This window comes from Scyliorhinus torazame, chromosome 1 (genome assembly GCF_047496885.1).
Source record: "Scyliorhinus torazame isolate Kashiwa2021f chromosome 1, sScyTor2.1, whole genome shotgun sequence".
In the NCBI taxonomy this organism is placed as follows: Eukaryota; Metazoa; Chordata; class Chondrichthyes; order Carcharhiniformes; family Scyliorhinidae; genus Scyliorhinus; species Scyliorhinus torazame.
Window position 1 is genome coordinate 342564860 of NC_092707.1, and position 21448 is coordinate 342586307.

The window sequence follows — 21448 nt, forward strand, 5'->3', positions numbered from 1 at the left end:
CCTCCAACAAAGTGTTGCCTGCACTGGCTCCAAACTCTCAACACTGAAACCATCACTGGGCTCACGGATTACCAGACTTGCAAAAATGGAAGGGATGCCAACAACATTGTCCTCAAACATGACCCTGCCTCCATCTGCCCCCACAACGATCCCTCCTCCACTGCCCATTTCCTCACCGTTGCGATACTCGCCGCCCAATAATAGTTCATTGAACTCGGCAATGCCAGCCCCCCTCCCATCTCCAAAAACACCCTCCTCACCCGCGGGGTCTTCCCCACCCACACAAACCCCAAAATTATCCCATTCACTTTCCTGAAAAAAGACTTGGGAACAAAGATGGGGAGGTTCTGGAGCACGAACAGGAACCTGGGCTGCATTGTTATTTTTTTTTTTTAAATAATATTTTATTGAAAATTTTTGGCCAACCAACACAGTACATTGTGCATCCTTTACACAACATTGTAACAATACAAATAATAATGACCTTTTTTAAATTTAAACAAAAACAACAACAAATAAATAAATATTAAATAACAAAAAATAAAAACTAGCCCTAATTGGCAACTGCCTTGTCTCAGGCCACCCCCCCCCCCCCATCCCCCCCCATCCCCCCCCCCCCCCCCCCCCAAGTCCTGGGCCGCTGCTGCTGCCTTCTTTGTTCTCCCCTATCTATCTTTCCGCAAGATATTCGACGAACGGTTGCCACCGCCTAGTAAACCCTTGAGCCGACCCCCTTAGGACGAACTTAATCCGCTCTAACTTTATGAACCCCGCCATATCATTTATCCAGGTCTCCACCCCCGGGGGCTTGGCTTCTTTCCACATTAGCAATATTCTGCGCCGGGCTACTAGGGACGCAAAGGCCAAAACATCGGCCTCTTTCGCCTCCTGCACTCCCGGCTCTTGTGCAACCCCAAATATAGCCAACCCCCAGCTTGGTTCGACCCGGACTCCTACTACTTTCGAAAGCACCTTTGTCACCCCCATCCAAAACCCCTGTAGTGCCGGGCATGACCAAAACATATGGGTATGATTCGCTGGGCTTCTCGAGCACCTCGCACACCTATCCTCCACCCCAAAAAATTTACTGAGCCGTGTTCCAGTCATATGTGCCCTGTGTAATACCTTAAACTGAATCAGGCTTAGCCTGGCGCACGAGGACGACGAGTTTACCCTGTTTAGGGCATCTGCCCACATCCCCTCCTCAATCTCCTCCCCTAGCTCTTCTTCCCATTTCCCTTTTAGTTCGTCCATCATAGTCTCCCCTTCGTCTCTCATTTCCCTATATATATCCGACACCTTACCGTCCCCCACCCATTTCTTTGAGATGACTCTGTCCTGCACCTCTTGTGTCGGGAGCTGCGGGAATTCCCTCACCTGCTGCCTCGCAAAAGCCCTCAACTGCATGTACCTGAATGCATTCCCTTGGGGCAACCCATATTTCTCGGTCAGCGCTCCCAGACTCGCAAACTTCCCATCCACAAATAGATCTTTCAATTGCGTTATACCTGCTCTTTGCCACATTCCATATCCCCCATCCATTCCCCCCGGGGCAAACCTATGGTTGTTTCTTATCGGGGACCCCCCAGTGCTCCGGTCTTTCCCCTATGTCGTCTCCACTGTCCCCAAATCTTCAGTGTAGCTACCACCACCGGACTCGTGGTATAGTTCCTTGGTGAGAACGGCAATGGGGCTGTCACCATAGCCTGCAGGCTGGTCCCCCTACAGGACGCCCTCTCTAATCTCTTCCACGCCGCTCCTTCCTCCTCTCCCATCCACTTACTCACCATTGAAATATTAGCGGCCCAATAATACTCACTTAGGCTCGGTAGTGCCAGCCCCCCCCTATCCCTACTACGCTGTAAGAATCCCTTCCTCACTCTCGGAGTCTTCCCGGCCCAAACAAAACCCATAATACTCTTTTCTATCCTTTTGAAAAAAGCCTTCGTGATCACCACCGGGAGACACTGAAACACAAAAAGGAATCTCGGGAGGACCACCATCTTAACTGCCTGCACCCTCCCTGCCATTGACAATGCTACCATGTCCCATCTCTTGAAATCTTCCTCCATCTGTTCCACCAACCGCGTCAAATTTAGCCTGTGCAATGTGCCCCAATTCTTAGCTATCTGGATCCCCAGGTAACGAAAGTCTCTTGTTACCTTCCTCAACGGTAGGTCTTCTATTTCTCTACTCTGCTCCCCTGGATGCACCACAAACAGCTCACTCTTTCCCATATTCAATTTATACCCTGAAAAATCCCCAAACTCCCCAAGTATCCGCATTATTTCTGGCATCCCCTCCGCTGGATCCGCCACATATAGTAGCAGATCATCCGCATATAAAGATACCCGGTGTTCTTCTCCTCCCCTAAGTATTCCCCTCCATCCCTTGGAACCTCTCAGCGCTATCGCCAGGGGCTCAATCGCCAGTGCAAACAGTAATGGGGACAGAGGACATCCCTGCCTTGTCCCTCTATGGAGCCGAAAATATGCCGATCCCCGTCCATTCGTGACCACACTCGCCACTGGGGCCCTATACAACAGCTGCACCCATCTAACATACCCCTCTCCGAACCCAAATCTCCTCAACACCTCCCACAGATAATCCCACTCCACTCTATCAAATGCTTTCTCGGCATCCATCGCCACTACTATCTCCGTTTCTCCCTCTGGTGGGGCCATCATCATTACCCCTAACAACCTCCGTATGTTCGTGTTCAGCTGTCTCCCCTTCACAAACCCAGTTTGGTCCTCATGAACCACCCCCGGGACACATTCCTCTATTCTCATTGCCATTACCTTGGCCAAGACCTTGGCATCTACATTGAGGAGGGAGATTGGTCTGTAGGACCCGCATTGTAGCGGATCCTTTTCCTTCTTTAAAAGAAGCGATATCGTTGCTTCTGACATAGTCGGGGGCAGTTGTCCCCTTTCCTTTGCCTCGTTGAAGGTCCTCGTCAGTAGCGGGGCGAGCAAGTCCAAATATTTTCTGTAAAATTCAACTGGGAATCCGTCCGGTCCCGGGGCCTTTCCCGTCTGCATGTTCCTAATTCCTTTCACCACTTCTTCTACCGTGATCTGTGCTCCCAATCCCATCCTTTCCTGCTCTTCCACCTTGGGAATTTCCAGCCGATCCAAAAACTCCATCATTCTCTCCCTCCCATCCGGGGGTTGAGCTTCATACAATTTTTTATAAAATGTCTTAAACACTTCATTCACTCTCTCCGCTCCCCGCTCCGTCTCTCCATCTTCGTCTCTCACCCCCCCTATTTCCCTCGCTGCTCCCCTTTTCCTCAATTGTTGTGCCAGCAATCTGCTCGCCTTCTCTCCATATTCATACTGTACACCCTGCGCCTTCCTCCATTGTGCCTCTGCAGTGCCTGTGGTCAGCAAGTCAAATTCCACATGCAGCCTTTGCCTTTCCCTATACAGTCCCTCCTCCGGTGCTTCCGCATACTGTCTGTCCACCCTCAAAAGTTCTTGCAACAACCGCTCCCGTTCCTTACTCTCCTGCTTCCCTTTATGTGTCCTTATTGATATCAGCTCCCCCCTAACCACCGCCTTCAACGCCTCCCAGACCACTCCCACCTGAACCTCCCCATTGTCATTGAGTTCCAAGTACTTTTCAATGCATCCCCTCACCCTTAAGCACACCCCCTCATCCGCCATTAGTCCCATATCCATTCTCCAGGGTGGACGCCCTCTTGTTTCCTCCCCTATCTCCAAGTCTACCCAGTGTGGGGCATGATCCGAAATGGCTATAGCCGTATATTCCGTTCCCCTCACCCTCGGGATCAATGCCCTACCCAACACAAAAAAGTCTATGCGTGAATAGACTTTATGGTCATAGGAGAAAAACGAGAACTCCTTACTCCTAGGTCTACTGAATCTCCACGGGTCCACCCCTCCCATCTGCTCCATAAAATCCTTAAGCACCTTGGCTGCTGCCGGCCTCCTACCAGTCCTGGACTTCGACCTATCCAGCCTTGGTTCCAACACCGTGTTAAAGTCTCCCCCCATTATCAGCTTTCCGGTCTCTAGGTCTGGGATGCGTCCTAGCATTCGCCTCATAAAATTGGCATCGTCCCAATTCGGGGCATACACGTTTACCAACACCACCATCTCTCCCTGTAATTTGCCACTCACCATCACGTATCTGCCCCCGTTATCCGCCACTATAGTCTTTGCCTCGAACATTACCCGCTTCCCCACTAATATAGCCACCCCCCTGTTTTTCGCATCCAGCCCCGAATGGAACACCTGCCCTACCCATCCTTTGCGCAACCCAACCTGATCTATCAGTTTCAGATGCGTTTCCTGTAACATGACCACATCTGCTTTAAGTTTTTTAAGGTGTGCGAGTACTCGTGCCCTCTTTATCGGCCCGTTAAGCCCCCTCACGTTCCACGTGATCAGCCGAGTTGGGGGGCTTCCCACCCCCCCCCCCCTTGCCGGTTAGCCATCATCTTTTTCCAGCTTCTCGCCCAGTTCCCACGCGGCTGTATTTCTCCCAGACGGTGCCCCCCCGCCCATCCTTTCCCGCACCCACTCCCCCCTTTCCCCAGCAGCAGCAACCCAGTAATTCCCCCCCCCCCCCCCCCCCCCCGCTAGACCCCCCGCTAGCGTAATTACTCCCCCCATGTTGCTCCCAGAAGTCAGCAAACTCTGGCTGACCTCGGCTTCCCCCCGTGATCACGGCTCGCCCCGTGCGGCGCCCCCTCCTTCCTGCTTCTCTATTCCCGCCATAATTATCATAGCGCGGGAACCAAGCCCGCGCCTCTCCCTCGGCCCCGCCTCCCATGGCCAACGCCCCATCTCCTCTCCCTCCCCACCTCCCCCCATCACCACCTGTGGGAGAAAGAAAAGTTACCATACCGCAGGATTAATCATACAATCCCTCTTCGCCCCCCCCCCCCCCCCCCCACTCGTCCCACCACTTTGTCCAAACGTTCATTTTCGTAGTCCAATCATTCCAATTTTTCTTCTACAATAAAAGTCCACGCTTCATCCGCCGTCTCAAAGTAGTGGTGCCTCCCTTGATATGTGACCCACAGTCTTGCCGGTTGCAGCATTCCAAACTTTATCTTTTTTTTGTGAAGTACCGCTTTGGCCCGATTAAAGCTCGCCCTCCTTCTCGCCACCTCCGCACTCCAATCTTGATAGACGCGGATCACCGCGTTCTCCCATTTACTACACCGAGTTTTCTTCGCCCATCTAAGGACCATTTCTCTATCCTTAAAACGGAGAAATTTCACCACTATGGCTCTGGGAGCTTCTCCTGCTCTCGGTCCTCGCACCATAACTCGGTATGCTCCCTCCACCTCCAACGGACCCGTCGGGGCCTCCACTCCCATTAACGAGTGCAGCATCGTGCTCACATATGCCCCGACGTCCGCCCCCTCCACACCTTCAGGAAGGCCAAGAATCCTCAAGTTGTTCCTCCTTGCGTTATTTTCCAGTGCCTCCAACCTCTCCACAGATCGTTTCTGGTGTGCCTCCTGTATCTCCGACTTCACCACCAGGCCCTGTATGTCGTTTTCATTCTCTGCTGCTTTCGCCTTCACGACCCGAAGCTCCTGCTCCTGGGTCTTTTGTTCCTCTTTCAGCCCTTCAATCGCCTGTAATATCGGGGCCAACAACTCTTTCTTCATTTCCTTTTTTATCTCCTCCACGCAGCGTTTCAAAAACTCTTGTTGTTCAGGGCCCCATATGAAACTGCCACCTTCCGACGCCATCTTGGTTTCTGCTTGCCTTCCTTGCCGTTGTTCCAAAGGATCCGCTGCAATCCGGCCACTTTCCTCTCCTTTTTCCATCCGTGTCCAGGGGGAACACCCTTCTGGTTTACCGCACGGTGTTTTCAGCCGTTAAAATTGCCGTTGGGGCTCCTATCAAGAGCCCAAAAGTCCGTTTCACAGGGAGCTGCCGAAACGTGCGACTCAGCTGGTCATCGCCGCACCCGGAAGTCCCCTGCATTGTTATTTTAACCGACTGCACGGGCCCAGCCAGTGACAGCGGCAGCACATTGTTATTTTAACCGACTGCATCTCTGAACGTCCTCCTTCATTCCTTCCACCAGACGTGCCAAATCCAATTTATGCAGCTGCATCCAGCTCTACGCCATCTGAATTCCTAGATACCGAAAACTCTCCCCCAACATGCGGAACAGCTAGCCTCATCTGTCCTCTAGCATTAATCAGGAACACCTTGCTTTCCCCCCATGTTCAATCTGTACCCCGAGAACCGGCTGAATTCCCTCAAGATCTCCATGATCTTTTCGAAGCTGCTCACTGAATACAAAATGTATAACAAAAGATCGTCCACATACAATGAGACTCTGTGCTTGGCCCCACCCCACTCAATCCATCTCCAACCCCTCGACATCCTCCAGCTTCCCACTGACCATCACGTACTTATCCCCCGGGACTTTCTTATTGGTCAGCACCGCAAACCCCCCCCCCCCCTTGTCTTGTCTAACCCCGAGTGGAACACCTGCCCCACCCATCCCTTCCTCTGCCTCGTCTGATCCCCCAACTTCAGGTGTGTCTCCTGCAAGTCTCCGGCCTAAGAGCGTAAGAAACTACAGAGAGTAAGAAACTACAGAGAGTCGTGAACACAGCCCACTCCATCATGCGAACCTGCCTCCCATCTATTCTGTCTACACCTCCCACTGCCTTGGGAAAGCGGGCAGCATAATCAAAGACCCCTCCCACCCTCGTTATTCTCTCTTCCGACTTCTTCCAATGGGCTGGAGATGCAAAAGTCTGGGAACACACACTAAAAGGTTCAAAACAGCTTATTACCCGCTGTTACCAGACTCCTGAATGACCCTCTTGTGGACTGAATTGATCTCTTCTCACATCTTCTCTAATGAGTAGTACTACACTCCTGTATGCTTCACCCGATGCCTGTGTCTATGTATTTATATTGTGTATTTATGTATGTCCTATGTTTTTTTCATGTATGGAACAATCTGTCTGGACTGTGTGCAGAACAATACTTTTCACTTTACCTCGGTACAGGTGACAATAAATCAAATTTGATTCAAGAACACAAATCCGCCTTCAAGTGCGTGAAAATATGTAACCTTTTATCCGGCCCACTCAACCCTCGCACGTTCCAAGTAACCAGCCTGGTCGAGGGGGCACCCCACCCCCTCGCCTGCCGATCAGCCATAACCCTGCCCGCATCACACACTTTTGCAGGCCCGCCCACTCCAAGCTGGCCACCACCATCCCTCCTGAGCCAACTGCGCCACACCAACCACATCCACGTCAGCAACCCTCCCTCTAATCAACCAAAAACCAACCCATCCACCCACAACCACTCCCTCCTCCTGGCAACCCGCCATTTCACTCTCGTTAACCAACCCAACCAGCCAGCTTGGCACCCGCCCGGGGCCTCTGATACCTCTCATCCCACCCCCAAATTACCCTTCAACCACCATCCCTCCAAACAACAAACATACAAGGAAAAGCAAATGGCACATTCACCATCACCGCAACCCCATTGTAACCTTCGCCAATCCACCTACCCTATGTGCCCACATTTTATACAAAACTCCACTCCAAAGTTCAATGTCCTCACACTCCTCCCAGTCCATGGTCTCTCATAAATTCCTTCGCCTCCTCCAGTGAGTCAAAATAAAACTCTTGCTTCTGGTGCGTAACCCACAAGCAGGTGGGGTACAGAATCTTAAACTTCACCCCCTTGTAGAGAGCAGCCTTGATCCGGTTATACTCGGCACTCCACTTGGCCAACTCCTCTCCCAGGTCCTTGTGTATCCGTAGCTCACTCTCCTCCCAAGTGCACTTCTTGGTCTGCCTCGCCTACCTCAAGATCTTCTCCTTATCAAGGAAATGACGCAGCCTCACCACGACCCCCCTCGGCGGTTCCCCTACCTGTGGCCTCCTCCTCAGCGCCCTGTGCACTCGGCCCACCTTGAGAGGACGGTCAAAGGCCCCTTCCCCATCAGCTTCTCCAGCATACTCACCACATACTTGGCAGCCTCCACATCTTCAGGCATCCCCACGATCCGCAGGTTTTGCCTCCTGGAGTGTTCTCGCAATCCTCCAGCTTCTTTCTCTGCCTTTTCTGGCTGCTCATCACCGTCCCCACCTCCGCTTCCAGCGAAGTCAAACGATCCTCGTGCTCCCGCATGACCTCTCCACCTATTGGATCGCCAGGCCTTGTGCCTCCAGCCTCTGCTCCACCCCCTCAATTGCCGCCCTAAGCAGCTCCACCACCTTAGCCAAGCCCTCAAAGGCCTCCTTTATCTGCTGCTGGAACTTGCCATTGAGGAATTCCACCAGCTGCTCTGTAAACCACTGGGTGGGCAGCGCTGCCCTCCTGCTCTCCGCCATCTTGTACTGTGTCACACCACAAAATCTTCCTTGCTCAAGTTGCTGTCTCTTTCTCGTTGCACTTCTCATCCAATGAGCCATAAACCAGTCCCACCAGAGGAATTTTACATTCCCTCAGTGCTCATGCACCTTCTGCCATTCAACACCACACGATATGGGCGGGGAAGAACTGAAAAAATCCACCTCAAGCGGGAGCCACCAAATGTGTGACCACTCACTCCATGGCCGCCACGGGAAGTCTCAGCGCCATGTCAAAATCTTTAAATGTCCCTTTCGCTATATCCACTGCATATCCTCTACCGTCCCTCGTTTCATAGAATCATAGAAGTTTACAGCACGAAACAGGCCCTTCGGCCCAACCAGTCCATGCCGCCCAGTTTTTACCATTAAGCTAGTCCCAGTTGCCCGCACTTGGCCCATAACCCTCTATACCCATCTTACCCATGTAACTATTTGGTTTGTAACCGTCTTGAAGAATTCTGAGACTTTTCCACTACCACCATCCCATTTGAAATGTGTACAGCTACTTCTAAATATTTTCACTTCCTCTAGAAGGTTGGCAACTGCACCCTTATTTAAAGGCACTAGAATTTCTTTCCCTCCCACAGATGGTAAGGCAATTGGACTATTTCCTTGGTTAGCTCTGTCTTCCTTTTTAAAACTAGGTACTACATCAATCACTCTTCATAGATCCACGTTGAACAAACCTTTGAAATATGTCACAAACTGGACAGCACATTTACATTAATCGCAATCAAACATGCAATTGTTCAATTATTCTTCAGTGTTTCCCTACCTCTATTTTCCCACCAGCTGCAATTAAGGCAAAATACTGTGCCTCAAACTCTGAGCCACATTAATTTCCCCATTTGTATTGGTTTCCTGTTCTCAATTCTGTCTTTCTGACCCATAAGCTACACTTAACCTCTACTCTTTGCTTTCTGTATTGCAGCGAGCTAGCTAAATAATCTGCTATTTTTCCCCTGACTCTCCCTGACCTTATTCATTAGTCTCTTTTGTGGTACTTTATTGAAGACCTTTTGACAATCTAGATAAATTTCATCACCTATTTTACCCTTGCCTACTCTCTGTCGCCTCTTCAAACAAATCAATGGGCTTGGTCTATCAAACCCTTTTGACATTCATGTTGGCTATTCATTATTTTGGTTTTGAGATTTATTCTATTTTCTCCTCTTTAATAGAAACCGCATTATATTTATTATCACCAACATTAAGCTAACTGATTTGGAAATGTGTCTCCCTTCTTAAATATTGGTGTAATGTTTGCTATCAGTCCTATGGCACTTGTTATTAAATCTGTAGTAGGAGAGGCACTATCTCTTCCCACAGTCCTTTAAAATACAATCCACCTCAATCGCGGGTTTTATCCTCTTTCAGTTTGATTTGTTTATTTAATATTTCTCCTCTTTTCATTCTATATTATTTTAAGTAAAGTACCCAATTCATTTTTTGTCCCCAATTATGGGACAATTTAGCGTGGCCAATTCACCTACCCTGCACATCTTTGGGTTGTGGTTTATAAATGCGGTTTATATAATTTCTGATCTCATCTTTCAATATCATGTCTACCTGATCTGCCTCCCTGCTAAGTTCCGAAGCAAAGTGGTTATTTAATGTTTCTGCCATTTTGCTGTCGCTGCCTGTTGTTTTTATCTTGCTCATCCCTTGGGTAAGAAGTAAGTTGTGAGGATAGGAAGAGTCTGCAAAGAGAAATAAATAGGTTCAGTGAATGGGCAAAATTTGGCAGGTTGAGTATGATGTGAGAAAATGAGTTGTCCACTTTGGTGGGAAGAATAGAAAAGTAGTATTTTGTTTCATGGAGAGAGACTGCAGAATGCTGCAGTACAGAGAGGGAGCTGGGTATCCTCCGACATTAATCGCAAATTAAAGCATGCAAATACGGCAAGTAATGCGGAAAGCAAATTGAATGTCAACCTTTAGTGCGTAGGGAATGTTGCTTCAACTGTACAGGGCGTTGGTGACACTGCACACAGAGTACTGTGCACAATTTGGTCCCCATATTTAAGGAGGGGTATACTTACAATGGAGTCTTTTCCAAGGAGGTTTACCAGGTTAATTGCTGGGATGGAGGGGTTGTATTATGAGGATAGATTGAGTAGGTTGACCGTGTTTCTATTGCGTTTGGAAGAATGGGAGGTGATCATATTAAAACACATAAGATTTGGAGAGTACTTGACAGGGTAGATGCTAAGAGGATGTTTCTCTTTGTGGAGCAATCTAGGACTAGGGGGTACAGTTTCAGAATAAGTGATCTCCCGTTAAACATCGGATTGAGGAGGAATTCCTTCTTTGAGAGTCGTTAATCTTTCAAATTCTCTACTGCACAGAGCAGTGAAGGCTGGGTCATTGAATATATTCAAGGCTGAGTTGGACAGATTTTTGATTTACCAAGCCTAGGCTTCTAGGAATCAGGCAGGAAAGTAGAGTTAAAGCCACAATTCGATCAGCCGTAACTTTATTTCATAGATATCATAGAATTTACAGTGCAGAAGGAGGCCATTCGGCCCATCGAGTCTGCACCGGCTCTTGGAAAGAGCACCCTACCCAAGGTCAACACCTCCACCCTATCCCCATAACCCAGTAACCCCAGCCAACACTAAGGGCAATTTTGGACACTACGGGCAATTTTATCATGGCCAATCCACCTATCCTGCACATCTTTGGACTGTGGGAGGAAACCGGAGCACCTGGAGGAAACCCACGCACACACGGGGAGGATGTGCAGACTCCGCACAGACAGTGAACCAAGCCGGAATCGAACCTGGGACCCTGGAGCTGTGAAGCAATTGTGCTATCCACAATGCTACCATGCATTTAATGGCAGAGCTGGCTCAAGGGGCTAATTAGCCTACTCCTGTCATTATTTCTTAGGTTTTCATATTCTTGTGTTCCTACTGATCTTATTCCTATCCTGACTCAAGTTTGTTTATGCGCCTATAGACTATTTTACCATTTTATATCATATTCCTTAATAGCTTAATGTCATGTTTGTATTTGTCTTCCTAATTGTTTTTTGACCTCCCTGCGAAAGTCACTGTATTCTCCCTTATCATGCTCTTCCTTGCTATCCGTGTTTAAGTCATAGAATCATAGAATTTACAGTGCGAAAGGATGCCATTTGGCCCATTGAGTCTGCACCGACCCTGGGACATAGCACCCTACGTGAGTTCACACCTCCACCCCATAATCCTGTAAACCTTTTTTTGGACACTGAGGGCAATTTAGCATGTCCAATCCATCTAACCTGCACATCTTTGGACTGTGGGAGGAAACCAGAACACCCGGAGGAAATCCATGCAGACACGGAGAACGTGAAGACTCCGCACAGACGGAGTCTACCCAAGCCAGGAATCAAACCTGGGACCCTGGAGCTGTGAAGCAACAGTATTAACCATTGTACTACCCTGCCACCCATCACTTCATAGAATCATAGAATTTACAGTGCAGATGAAGGCCATTCGACCCATCGAGTCTGCACTGGCCCTTACAAAGAGCACCCTTCTCAAGTCCACGTTTCTACCCTATCCCCGTAACCCTCACTTAACCTTTTTTTTTGACACTAAGGGCAATTTAGCATACCATTCCACCTAACCCGCACATCTTTGGACTATGGGAGGAAACCGGAGCACCCGGAGGAAATCCATGCAGACTCCGCACAGGCGGTGACCCAAGCCGGGAATCGAACCTGGGACCCTATGGCTGTGAAGCAACTGTGCTAACCATCAAGCTACACCCCCCCACCCCGCCCGCACTCCGAATGGCTTAATGTTAATGAGCCGTGACCCCCACCTGACCTTGCTTGGAAAAGTTTGAGGAATAGCTGTATCGGATGCCTCCTGTGTCGCTACATGTGGCGAGAATGATCCTGCCCAGAGCGGATGTTTGTTAAATCGTGCCCGATGTTACTAGCATGAAGTGAGAAATTACTCAAATTTAAGTGTTGTCATGCACTGAATATTTATACCTACTCAACCCCCGGGGGGGGGGAGGAGGAGGAGGAATGGGTAAAGTGATCAAGTACAAAGACCTGGCCGGGAACCACTTTTTGTCCGTCTTGTCTTTACATGATGTCACTGGAAGTCCTCACTGAAAACTTATAAAATTAAAAATTGGATTAGATTTCTACTGGCTAAGAGCTCCAGTCTAATGTGGCAAGCAGATTTAGGCTTGTGCAATTTTTTAACGCTTTACTAAATCTTTGGCTATTTTAAAAAAAAATCTTGCACTCCGGATACTTAGCAAGTAACCTCGGTAAAATGGGGAATTTGCCACTATATTTCAAAGCTCCGGCTAATTGGACTGGTAGCCATTTGAATTGTTTAACTTTGACAAAGCTTTGACAAAGGGTCATCTGGACTCGAAACTCGGAGCTCTTTCCTCTCCCTGCAGATGCTGCCAGACCTGCTGGGTTTTTCCAGCATTTTCTTTTTAGCACTAAAGATCTTCTGTTGGATTAAATTATTAGGGATTACTCAGCATGGAAACTTTAAAGTTACTAGAGTCCAGCAACATCAAGCAGGTAGTGGACCTTCAGAGTCATAGAGCCACATCTCATTTGATTTTTGTTCGTTCTTTTGGAAGCAAGCTAGCACAGGTGACAAACTTCAATTTCAGTGGAGCCAGATGCAGGGGCCATCCTTTAAGCATGGATTGTCTCCTGAAATTCAGGAACGTTTGTGACCTGTTTCATAACTTCTTGTGCATTTTTAGAGTCATAGCAGATATGCAGTTGTTGAAGGGTCTGGCGCTCTGAATCTGTTCCATAGGGGAACAGGAAAAATTTGGAACTTTACAAAGAATCATTTCAACGTTGAAGGAAGAAAAATATAATTACACAGAAACAAATCATCTTTGAAAGTTTGGCAGTGATATATTTGCCTTGTGATCTCAGTGGATTTTGGGTTTCAACACCTGAAGTTGCTACTTGGGTAAAAATGACTTTTTCTTGGCACATTTGTAAACTCTTGTGCCTCCAAGGTTGCTATTTCTGGATTAGAAAATGATAATTATGAGACATGAAAGGATTCACCTTTTTCATTGTGTGTTCAAGGTAAAGCTTGTTAACACGTTCACTTTTATATCTATTTTGAGAATACGTCTGAACGTGAAATTCTGTTTTTTTTACATTGTTTTATTGTTTGCAAATACACATTTGAAATAAGTTGAGATATTTGCTATAACACATGGTGAATTTGCAAAGACATTTTATTTTCTAGCATGCTGAAGAACATCCATTCATTGGAACTGTTACAGTACATTAAATTCAAATCTATTAGATAATTTATAAAATACAGATAGTAAATTGCAGTCCGAAGTGGATTGAACTTTTTGCAATATTGTGGTGAACAAAATAGTGGCCTATGGAACTGACAGGCAAATCTGTAATTGCACTGGCTGTCAATTCATAGGTCATTGTCCTGTACACCTTTACCTTAATTAAAATCAGCAACACTTCTGAGTTGGTTACTTTGTTGAAACAATGTGCCTTCAATGGGGAAGGGATCCTTGATATGTAAGTGCCCATCGAAAGTAACAGCAGCTCCACTGGAAGCCAGTGCCATCCAAATGGAGTTGCTGTTACACCTGATGCACACTGGTGTCCTCTTGTCTTTTTAATGGCTTTTTCATGGTATATTTACTCTTCCATAATCATGATAATGTGATTGTTCTTTCCATTGTTGAAGTTGATCTGCGATTGAAACATAGCGTTATCAATAGTATGACATAGTTAGCATGGTATCACACGCACTTCTTATTTGTAGAAAATGGTGATTTTTAATGAGATGATGATAATAGGAACAGGAGAACTGTTTTGCAAAGCTGTTAGCCTTTTCATTTTACTGCCAAACACACATTAGATTTTAAGGTATTTGGAGGACCTCCAGAATGACTCCGAGCATTGGGGGAAACACAAGAATCTCAATCTAGAATTGAAAAAAAACTGCACAGGCATAGCCCTATAATCCTAAATATCACCTTCACATAATATTGAATAATTGGACCAAAGTTCAAATGTAGAAATTATTAAGCAAAATAAATGAAATAGATACCTTCACAAAAAGGGGAATACATGTTCCTGATAGTCTGGATATAGTGATACATTCTTCATGGACGTTCCGAGCAGAGTTAGAAAATAGGCTGAGAAGATTGTAATACGTGAGGGACAAGCCTGTTGGGCCGATTGATCTTTGATGTGGCGATGGCAATCTTGGAGCTACAATAAGGATTTTGAAAATTTGCTAAAAGTGAGTTGAGATTTGTTCTTCAAATGTAACCACAGGTTATCAAACGTATGCTTTGTTAATATATTAGGCTAAAGATGCTAGTGAGAATTCATTAACGCTGTTGTGTATCTCCCTTATAAGTTGATGTGCTTGCTGTTGTGTATCTCCCTTATACGTTGATGTGCCAAGTGCCAACATTTTGTGTTTTGAGGCATATAATATAGGCGTTTACATTTACTCCGCTTAAGCAAACTGAGGACCAAAATTAATATGATTAGCTAAAAATAAATTGTATAATGAACACTGATATGATTTTATGGAAGCTTGACGGATTCTTTTGAAATTGTTATTTTAAGGAAGAGACTAATTAACCTGTTTAAAATAACGCATTCCAGTATGTTACTATCCCATGGTGGCATCTCATGATCAAAGGCTTAATTTTTCAATGAAATGCCTGATTTTTATGCTATATTTATGCTACATTTTTGTGTAGAAGATTAGATGTGAAAAAGAAAATTCAATAAATTTAATTGGAACAAATCAACAACCCTTTCACTTCCCTTATTGGCTTCCAAGAGTTTAAAAATATCAAGATAAAATGTAAACTAATAATACAAACATTAGTACAGCCTTCTAAGTCTCTGTATTTCTATAAAGTGCCTGCATTAACATTATAGCTAGATAAGGAAAATAATCCTTACAATCAAAGAAGCTTTGAAGAAGAAATATTTTTTGTCCTGCAGTTAGCAATAGTATCTTAAAGTCAACAGACAGGTATCAGATATCCTAACACAATTTATACTGGGTTCTTCAAACATCTCTTGCATTTAGAATTACAAATCTGCCATTAAATTTGTTGGTTGTCTTTTGCATTTAATACATACAAGCAAAATATTTGTCATGTGCAATAAGATTAATTGCTTGAAATTTTGATACATTCGCAAGGAACTTATTCTTTCAGAAGAATGAATTTGCTTAGTTACCTGCGTCTCCACTTTAATAGAGCAGAAACTGTTGGAAGTTATCTTGTCTGTCTGGTTCTGTACTCTCAATATTGAAAGACACTCATGAGGAAGGCCACAAATAGTTCACTTCCAACCTCCATCTGCAAGTAACCAGTCTATTGCTGCTGCTATGTTTCTACCCTGTAGATAAGCATTCTGCACAGTCACTATCAATCTATGAACTTATTGGCTGGTATCATGATAGCTGCATTACCTCATTCCTTTTGCCGTTGAAACCAAGTGAAAGTCTCGTAATTCCAGAACTTCTAGATATGGCCTGTAAACTCGGGGCAAAGTTATCAACTAATTACTTAGATCAGAAGAAATAACCTTTTGGCTTTAGGTTACATAAACTTGCTTTCTGTTGAAACCTGCACTTTATAATTCCCAGCTCTTTTGTACAGTTAACCTTTTGTGATTCTGCAGCTTTATTTCCCTGGTATTGAATATTTGTTCAAAAAGTCAATAACCCAACACTGCTCTTCAGCCTTGAATTTTATAGCACTCTAATATTGTGGTTTAACTGTTTGAGGGCAGAGGTATACATACACTCTTAAACTTTCAATAGATAGACTGCATGAGATAGACTTACAAACCCACATTGACAATACCTGTTCAATTGAACTTTCATCTAACAGCCATATATTTTGCATAAAAATGAAATTTACTTTTATCTTATTGTGCACACTTCAGAGAACATGGCTTCAAATGCTATCATAGATTGAGAATTTGAACCCAATTTATAAATAAATCAGAAGATAAAGAAGCGGATATCAGTAAAAGTGACCATGGAGCTGTTGGTTGTCACAAAAACTCAGCTAGTTCATTAACGTCCTTTTGGGAATGAAACAAATTTTTACCTGGCCCGGCCTGTATTTGACTGCAGTCTCCTGAAAATGTGGTTGACTCATAGCTGTCGTCTCAACTGTTGTTGCAACTGTACCAATTCGCTCAGCTCTGCTAGGGATGGACAACAAATGCCGGCCTTGAGAGCGATGCCCACATCCTGAGAATGAATAAAAGAAAATTCAGCTGTATGTCTTTTCAGTTGCAGACATTGTTCAAGGTTTTTTCATCAAGTGGAAAGCAATGAAAAAGAAATTTCACTTTTGTGTCTCTTTAAAAAAGCACTATGGACCTTTGGCTGATCTGGAAGTTAATAAATGTGGGTTAATGATTATCCATGCTGCAAATATTTAATAACTTTACTTTGTACACCCAGTGCAACGAGCATGAATTCAAATACCTTGAAGGGAGTTGTTTGAAATACATGTTTGAAATGAATTTTCATTTCAGTAATTTCATTTATCAATTACCATAGCTGAAAAATAAGCAAATTTTTCAAATTGAAAGGAGCTGGGTCTCTTTTAATTTACTAAATTTGAAAACAAATAAGGTTGCAGCAAAAAACAAATTTATTTTATGGTCACTTTACCGTTTTGCCGAGTTAACCAGCTGCTGCAAGGGAGAGAAAGGGAGCAAGGCCTGATCAGAAATTGAGCAGCCATTAGGAGGGAGTAGTGATGGCTGTCAGCAAGTGACATGAAGGCAGCTGTTCCAAAAGTACATAAAAGCAAATTACTGCAGATGCTGGAATCTAAAACAAAAACAGAAAATACTGGACAATCTCGGGTCTGACAGCATCTGTGGAGACAGAAGGGAGCGAGTCTGGATGGCTTTGACAAAGAGTCACCGAGACTCGAAACGTTAACTCACTTTTCTCTCCACACATGCTGTCAGACCTGCCAAAAGTACATCTATCGGACCACGTCAGTGAAGTTGTGTCACTTAATTTGATATGGGGGGGGGGGTCCTGCTGCTCTTCAAAACTATTTGCTTGGAATGTTTGACTTTTGGCTGTCACAGAAACTGAATCTATTCAGCAGAATTTAGGACAGCACGACACATTGCCCTGAGGTATGCAAAATTATACCACTTGCGTGCAATTGGGTGACCCTAAAATTGAGGAAAGTAAAGGACATTTAATGCAAAGTAATTTGGAGAGAATGGGAGAATCCTTCACAATCAGCTCAGCAGTGGTCTTTTCCCTTTGATTTGTTGTTCATTGTTTCTGCTTTTTAGTGTGTTTAATATTCAAATTAATACTGCATATATTCTATTAACTAAGAGGTACATTTGCTTTTCTCTCATTCCATTATTTCTATTAATGTACAGTATTGAAAACTGATCAAATTTAACAAATGATTGAAATATAGGACTCAATTTTAATTCTGTTGAATTTTGATGTGAGCTAAATCCACTCCCATGGTGTTGCCTCAAGGAGTTACTACATCCTTTTGTAAATAAGGTCGATATTTATCAATGTTGTACCCCTGTACTGAGAATCAACGACTTTAATCTCCAAAGTTTAAACACATATTGCTTTTTGGACCAGAATATGTGAGAATTTATTAAATGTTCATTGCATTGAATTGCGGTCAGTTCAATTGGCTTAAGTTATATCCTGTTCAATTTATTTTCCATTCCTCCCGAGTCTGAAAAAAGGGAAGCAGAAGCACTTGTATTGAAAGTCAAATTAAATACAGAAATCCTTCTTTTAAGAATTTGATTCATAGTCTTCTTCTGGGTTCAAGTAAACCTGCTGTTTGTCAATATGATTGCCAAATCAGATGTACCTCTTCCTGCACAGATATACAAAGGAGCACCTTATCAAGCTGGTGGAAGAACATGGTACTGACTGTTGGTGGACTCTACCTTTGGACCAACTCCTGACTAAGGAAATTTTAGAAAAGGTTAGTGCGCCCTGAAGAGGTCATAGTCTCATCCACATTACAAGAAGAACTGTAAAACTTCAAACCACTGTACCTATTATTGAATGAGAATCTCATGCACCTTGCATGTAAATGACACAAAAGTTACTTATTAAGAAACTTATTTGAAAATAAAAGGAAATAAACATAAGATATGGTACATTTACATTATTATCTTTCAGTCATCTAAAAATGAGCAAATTAAAACTATGCTCAGTTGTCTAAAATATTGTTAAAATTGACCAGAAGTAAATGTTGGGAACAGTATTAATAACTAGCTAAACCCCCAAAATGTTTCTGCAAAAAAAAGCCATTGCAAAGTACTAAAATGTTCCATTACAACCACTTGCTTTAGTCATTTTAGTTAATTTAAATTATTAGATAAATTATTTCATATTGTAAGCTGACACTATAGCTCAGAGTACATTTGGGTTTTAGTTTGGGAGTGTCATGAGAATGTCGCTTTAAGAAATGTTTGGCTGCTCATATTACTGCAGTGATGTCAGAGAGTGGGTGGAGCTGGGCTGTCTGTCAGCTTTTTAGTTTTGTTTTCAGTGTTGGAGCTGAAGCCAGACAGAGAAGATGCACTGTTGATCTCTGCCATGAAAAGACTATCTCTTGATCATTTGGTGAATTCCGAATTATAAATGTTCTCAGTAGTGAATGTAAACCTAATGTGCTTCTGTTAAAGGTTATGTTTTTTGTAAGTCTTCTGGATGTAAAAAGGACAGCGTAAGCATTACTTAGTGTTGTTCTCTTTGGGGGTTGTATTTGAATTAATGGTTGCTAAGATGTTCACTGTTTGTTTTAAAAAGGTTAACTTGAGTTCATAGAATAAACATTGTTTTGCTTTAAAAAATACTTTTCCATTTCTGCTGTACCACACCTGTAGAGTGGGCCGTGTGCTCCCCATACCACAATCTATTAAAAGTTGTGGGTCAGGTGAACTCCATGATACTTTGGGGTTCTCTAAACCCTGGCCCATAACAGGAGTGTAGAGTTGAATTTTAGTTCTCTTTTCCCCTTGCCAGCACCAATCATATTTCATAGCTATACATGGGCAGTATGATGGCACAGTGGTTAGCACTGCTGACTCACAGCTCCAGGAACCCGGGTTCAATTCCGGTCTTGGGTGACTGTCTTTATGGAGTTTGCACTTTCTCCCCCTGTCAGTGTGGGTTTCCTCCAGGTGCTCCGGTTTCCTCCCACAGTCCAACGATGTGCAAGTTAGATAGATTAGCCATGATAAATGACCCCTTAGTGTCTAAAAGATTAGGTGAGGTTTGTGGGTAACGAGGACAGGGTGGAAGTGTGGGCTTAACTCGGGTGCTTTTTCCAAGGGCCGGTGCAGACGCAATGGGCCTCCTTCTGCACTGTAAATTCTATGATTCTATGAGCCTACATCAGCCATGAAGCAGTCCTAAGCAAAATCATCTGATTTATCAAGGGTATATTATTGCAATGAGCAGAGATGATATCTTGGAAGGGTGTTCAAACGAGGCTTTATGAGTAGAACCTAGGAATACAAAGGGGGCAGCCACAGTACTGGAAATATATTATAGGTCCCCAAAGGTTCAATGGAAAATAGCGAAGCAGATATATAGACAATTTTTCTGTGGTGTAAGAATAATGATCAGGTAATTATACCAGGAGATTTTGCAAAGGTCAGCCGGCATGGGTCCTGAACGATGACCAGCTCGCAAAAATGGGTCCCGAGCAAAAAAGTTTGAATTGCGAATTGGGAATAATGCAGCAACAAAAGCAATAAGAGCAGATTCACCCATTTTGTTTATTTACTCAGCCTTCATTTTTAAACAATTTATGCTCAAAGGAGAGAAACCACCTATATAGAATCATAGAAGAGCAGAAGGAGTCCATTTAACACATCTGGTCTGCATCGACCCTCCAAAAGAGAACCCCACCTAGGTCCACTCCCCTGCCCTAACCCATAACCCCGCCCAACCTTTAGACACGAAGGGGCAATTTATCATGACCAATCCACCTAACCTGCACATCTTTGGACTGTGGGAGGAAACCCACGCAGACACGCGCAAATGCCAGACCAACAGTCACCAAGATCGGAATTGAGCCCCGGTCCCTGGGACTGAGGCAGCAGTGCTGACATATTGATGGAATTTCTTTATCCCAAAGATGACGGCCAACCCCTCTTTCTCGATCTGTGAGTATGCCTTTTCTGCATCAATTAGGGCCCTCGAAGCATAGCTGATGGACATTTCTAAACCATCCTCCATTTTCCGTGTCAAGACAGCTCCAATTCCATAAAGAGATGCATCACAAGTGACAATAATTTCTTTGGAAGGGTTGAAATGGACTAAAAGTCAGGATGATGGTAGGGCTTGCTTCACTTGTCTGAGGGCTTCATTTTGCTGTGTCTTCCAATACCATCTCTGGTGTTTTTTTTAATAATGCATGTCGAGGTGCCAATATCGTGGACAAATTTGGAATAAACCTTTCATAATTTACCATCCGAAAAAAGATTTAAACTATGACACATTCTATGGGGCTGGTGCTTCTTTAATGGCCATAACTTTATCTTCCATCAAGCGCAACCCTTGTGCATCTACTCTAAACCCAAATTATGCCACTTATTTTGCCTTAAAGGTGCATTTTTCTCTCTTTCATCTTACTCCAGCTTCCTGGAACCTTTTTAAAACCTTCTCTAAGTTGGTTAGGTATTCCTCTTCTGTGGCTCCCGTGATTAGCTGCCATGATTAGCAGCTCATCTAATAAACAACCCACCATAGGTAAATCTTGTAAGAGGCTCATCGTGAGCTGGAAGTTTGCACAAGCCGATGATACTCCAAATAGCAGTCTGGTGTAATGGTACAAACTCTTATGTGTGTGTTGATAATGATGAACTTTCTGGAAGCCTCATCCAACTTCAGCTGCTGGCATGCATGACTCATGTCTAACTTGGAGAAAGTTAGATATCCATGTTGCCCTTTCAGTGGCTTGACCGATTGCAAAGGTCGTGGAGATATATTTTGCATCTAGTTTCATTATCTACTATGATCAATGCCAGTA

General features: G+C 44.5%; 1 protein-coding gene and 1 long non-coding RNA gene across 3 annotated transcripts in view; one reads left to right on the plus strand and one right to left on the minus strand.

Moving 5' to 3' along the window:
• Nucleotides 1-21448, plus strand: part of iars2 (isoleucyl-tRNA synthetase 2, mitochondrial) — a 120179-nt gene that overhangs the window by 31465 nt on the left and 67266 nt on the right. The window contains exon 13 of the mRNA XM_072509489.1: nt 18283-18385. Within this exon, the coding sequence (XP_072365590.1) occupies nt 18283-18385 (103 nt within the window). The remainder of the gene's footprint in view (nt 1-18282; nt 18386-21448) is intronic.
• LOC140425310 (uncharacterized) lies at nt 13592-16716 on the minus strand. 2 transcript variants are annotated; one of them, XR_011947832.1, is made up of 3 exons: nt 16493-16716; nt 14455-14618; nt 13592-14093 (listed from the first exon to the last, which is right to left on the minus strand). It is a non-coding gene; the product is annotated as an uncharacterized lncRNA (long non-coding RNA). The 2 variants fall into 2 exon arrangements; XR_011947830.1 differs by lacking the exon at nt 14455-14618.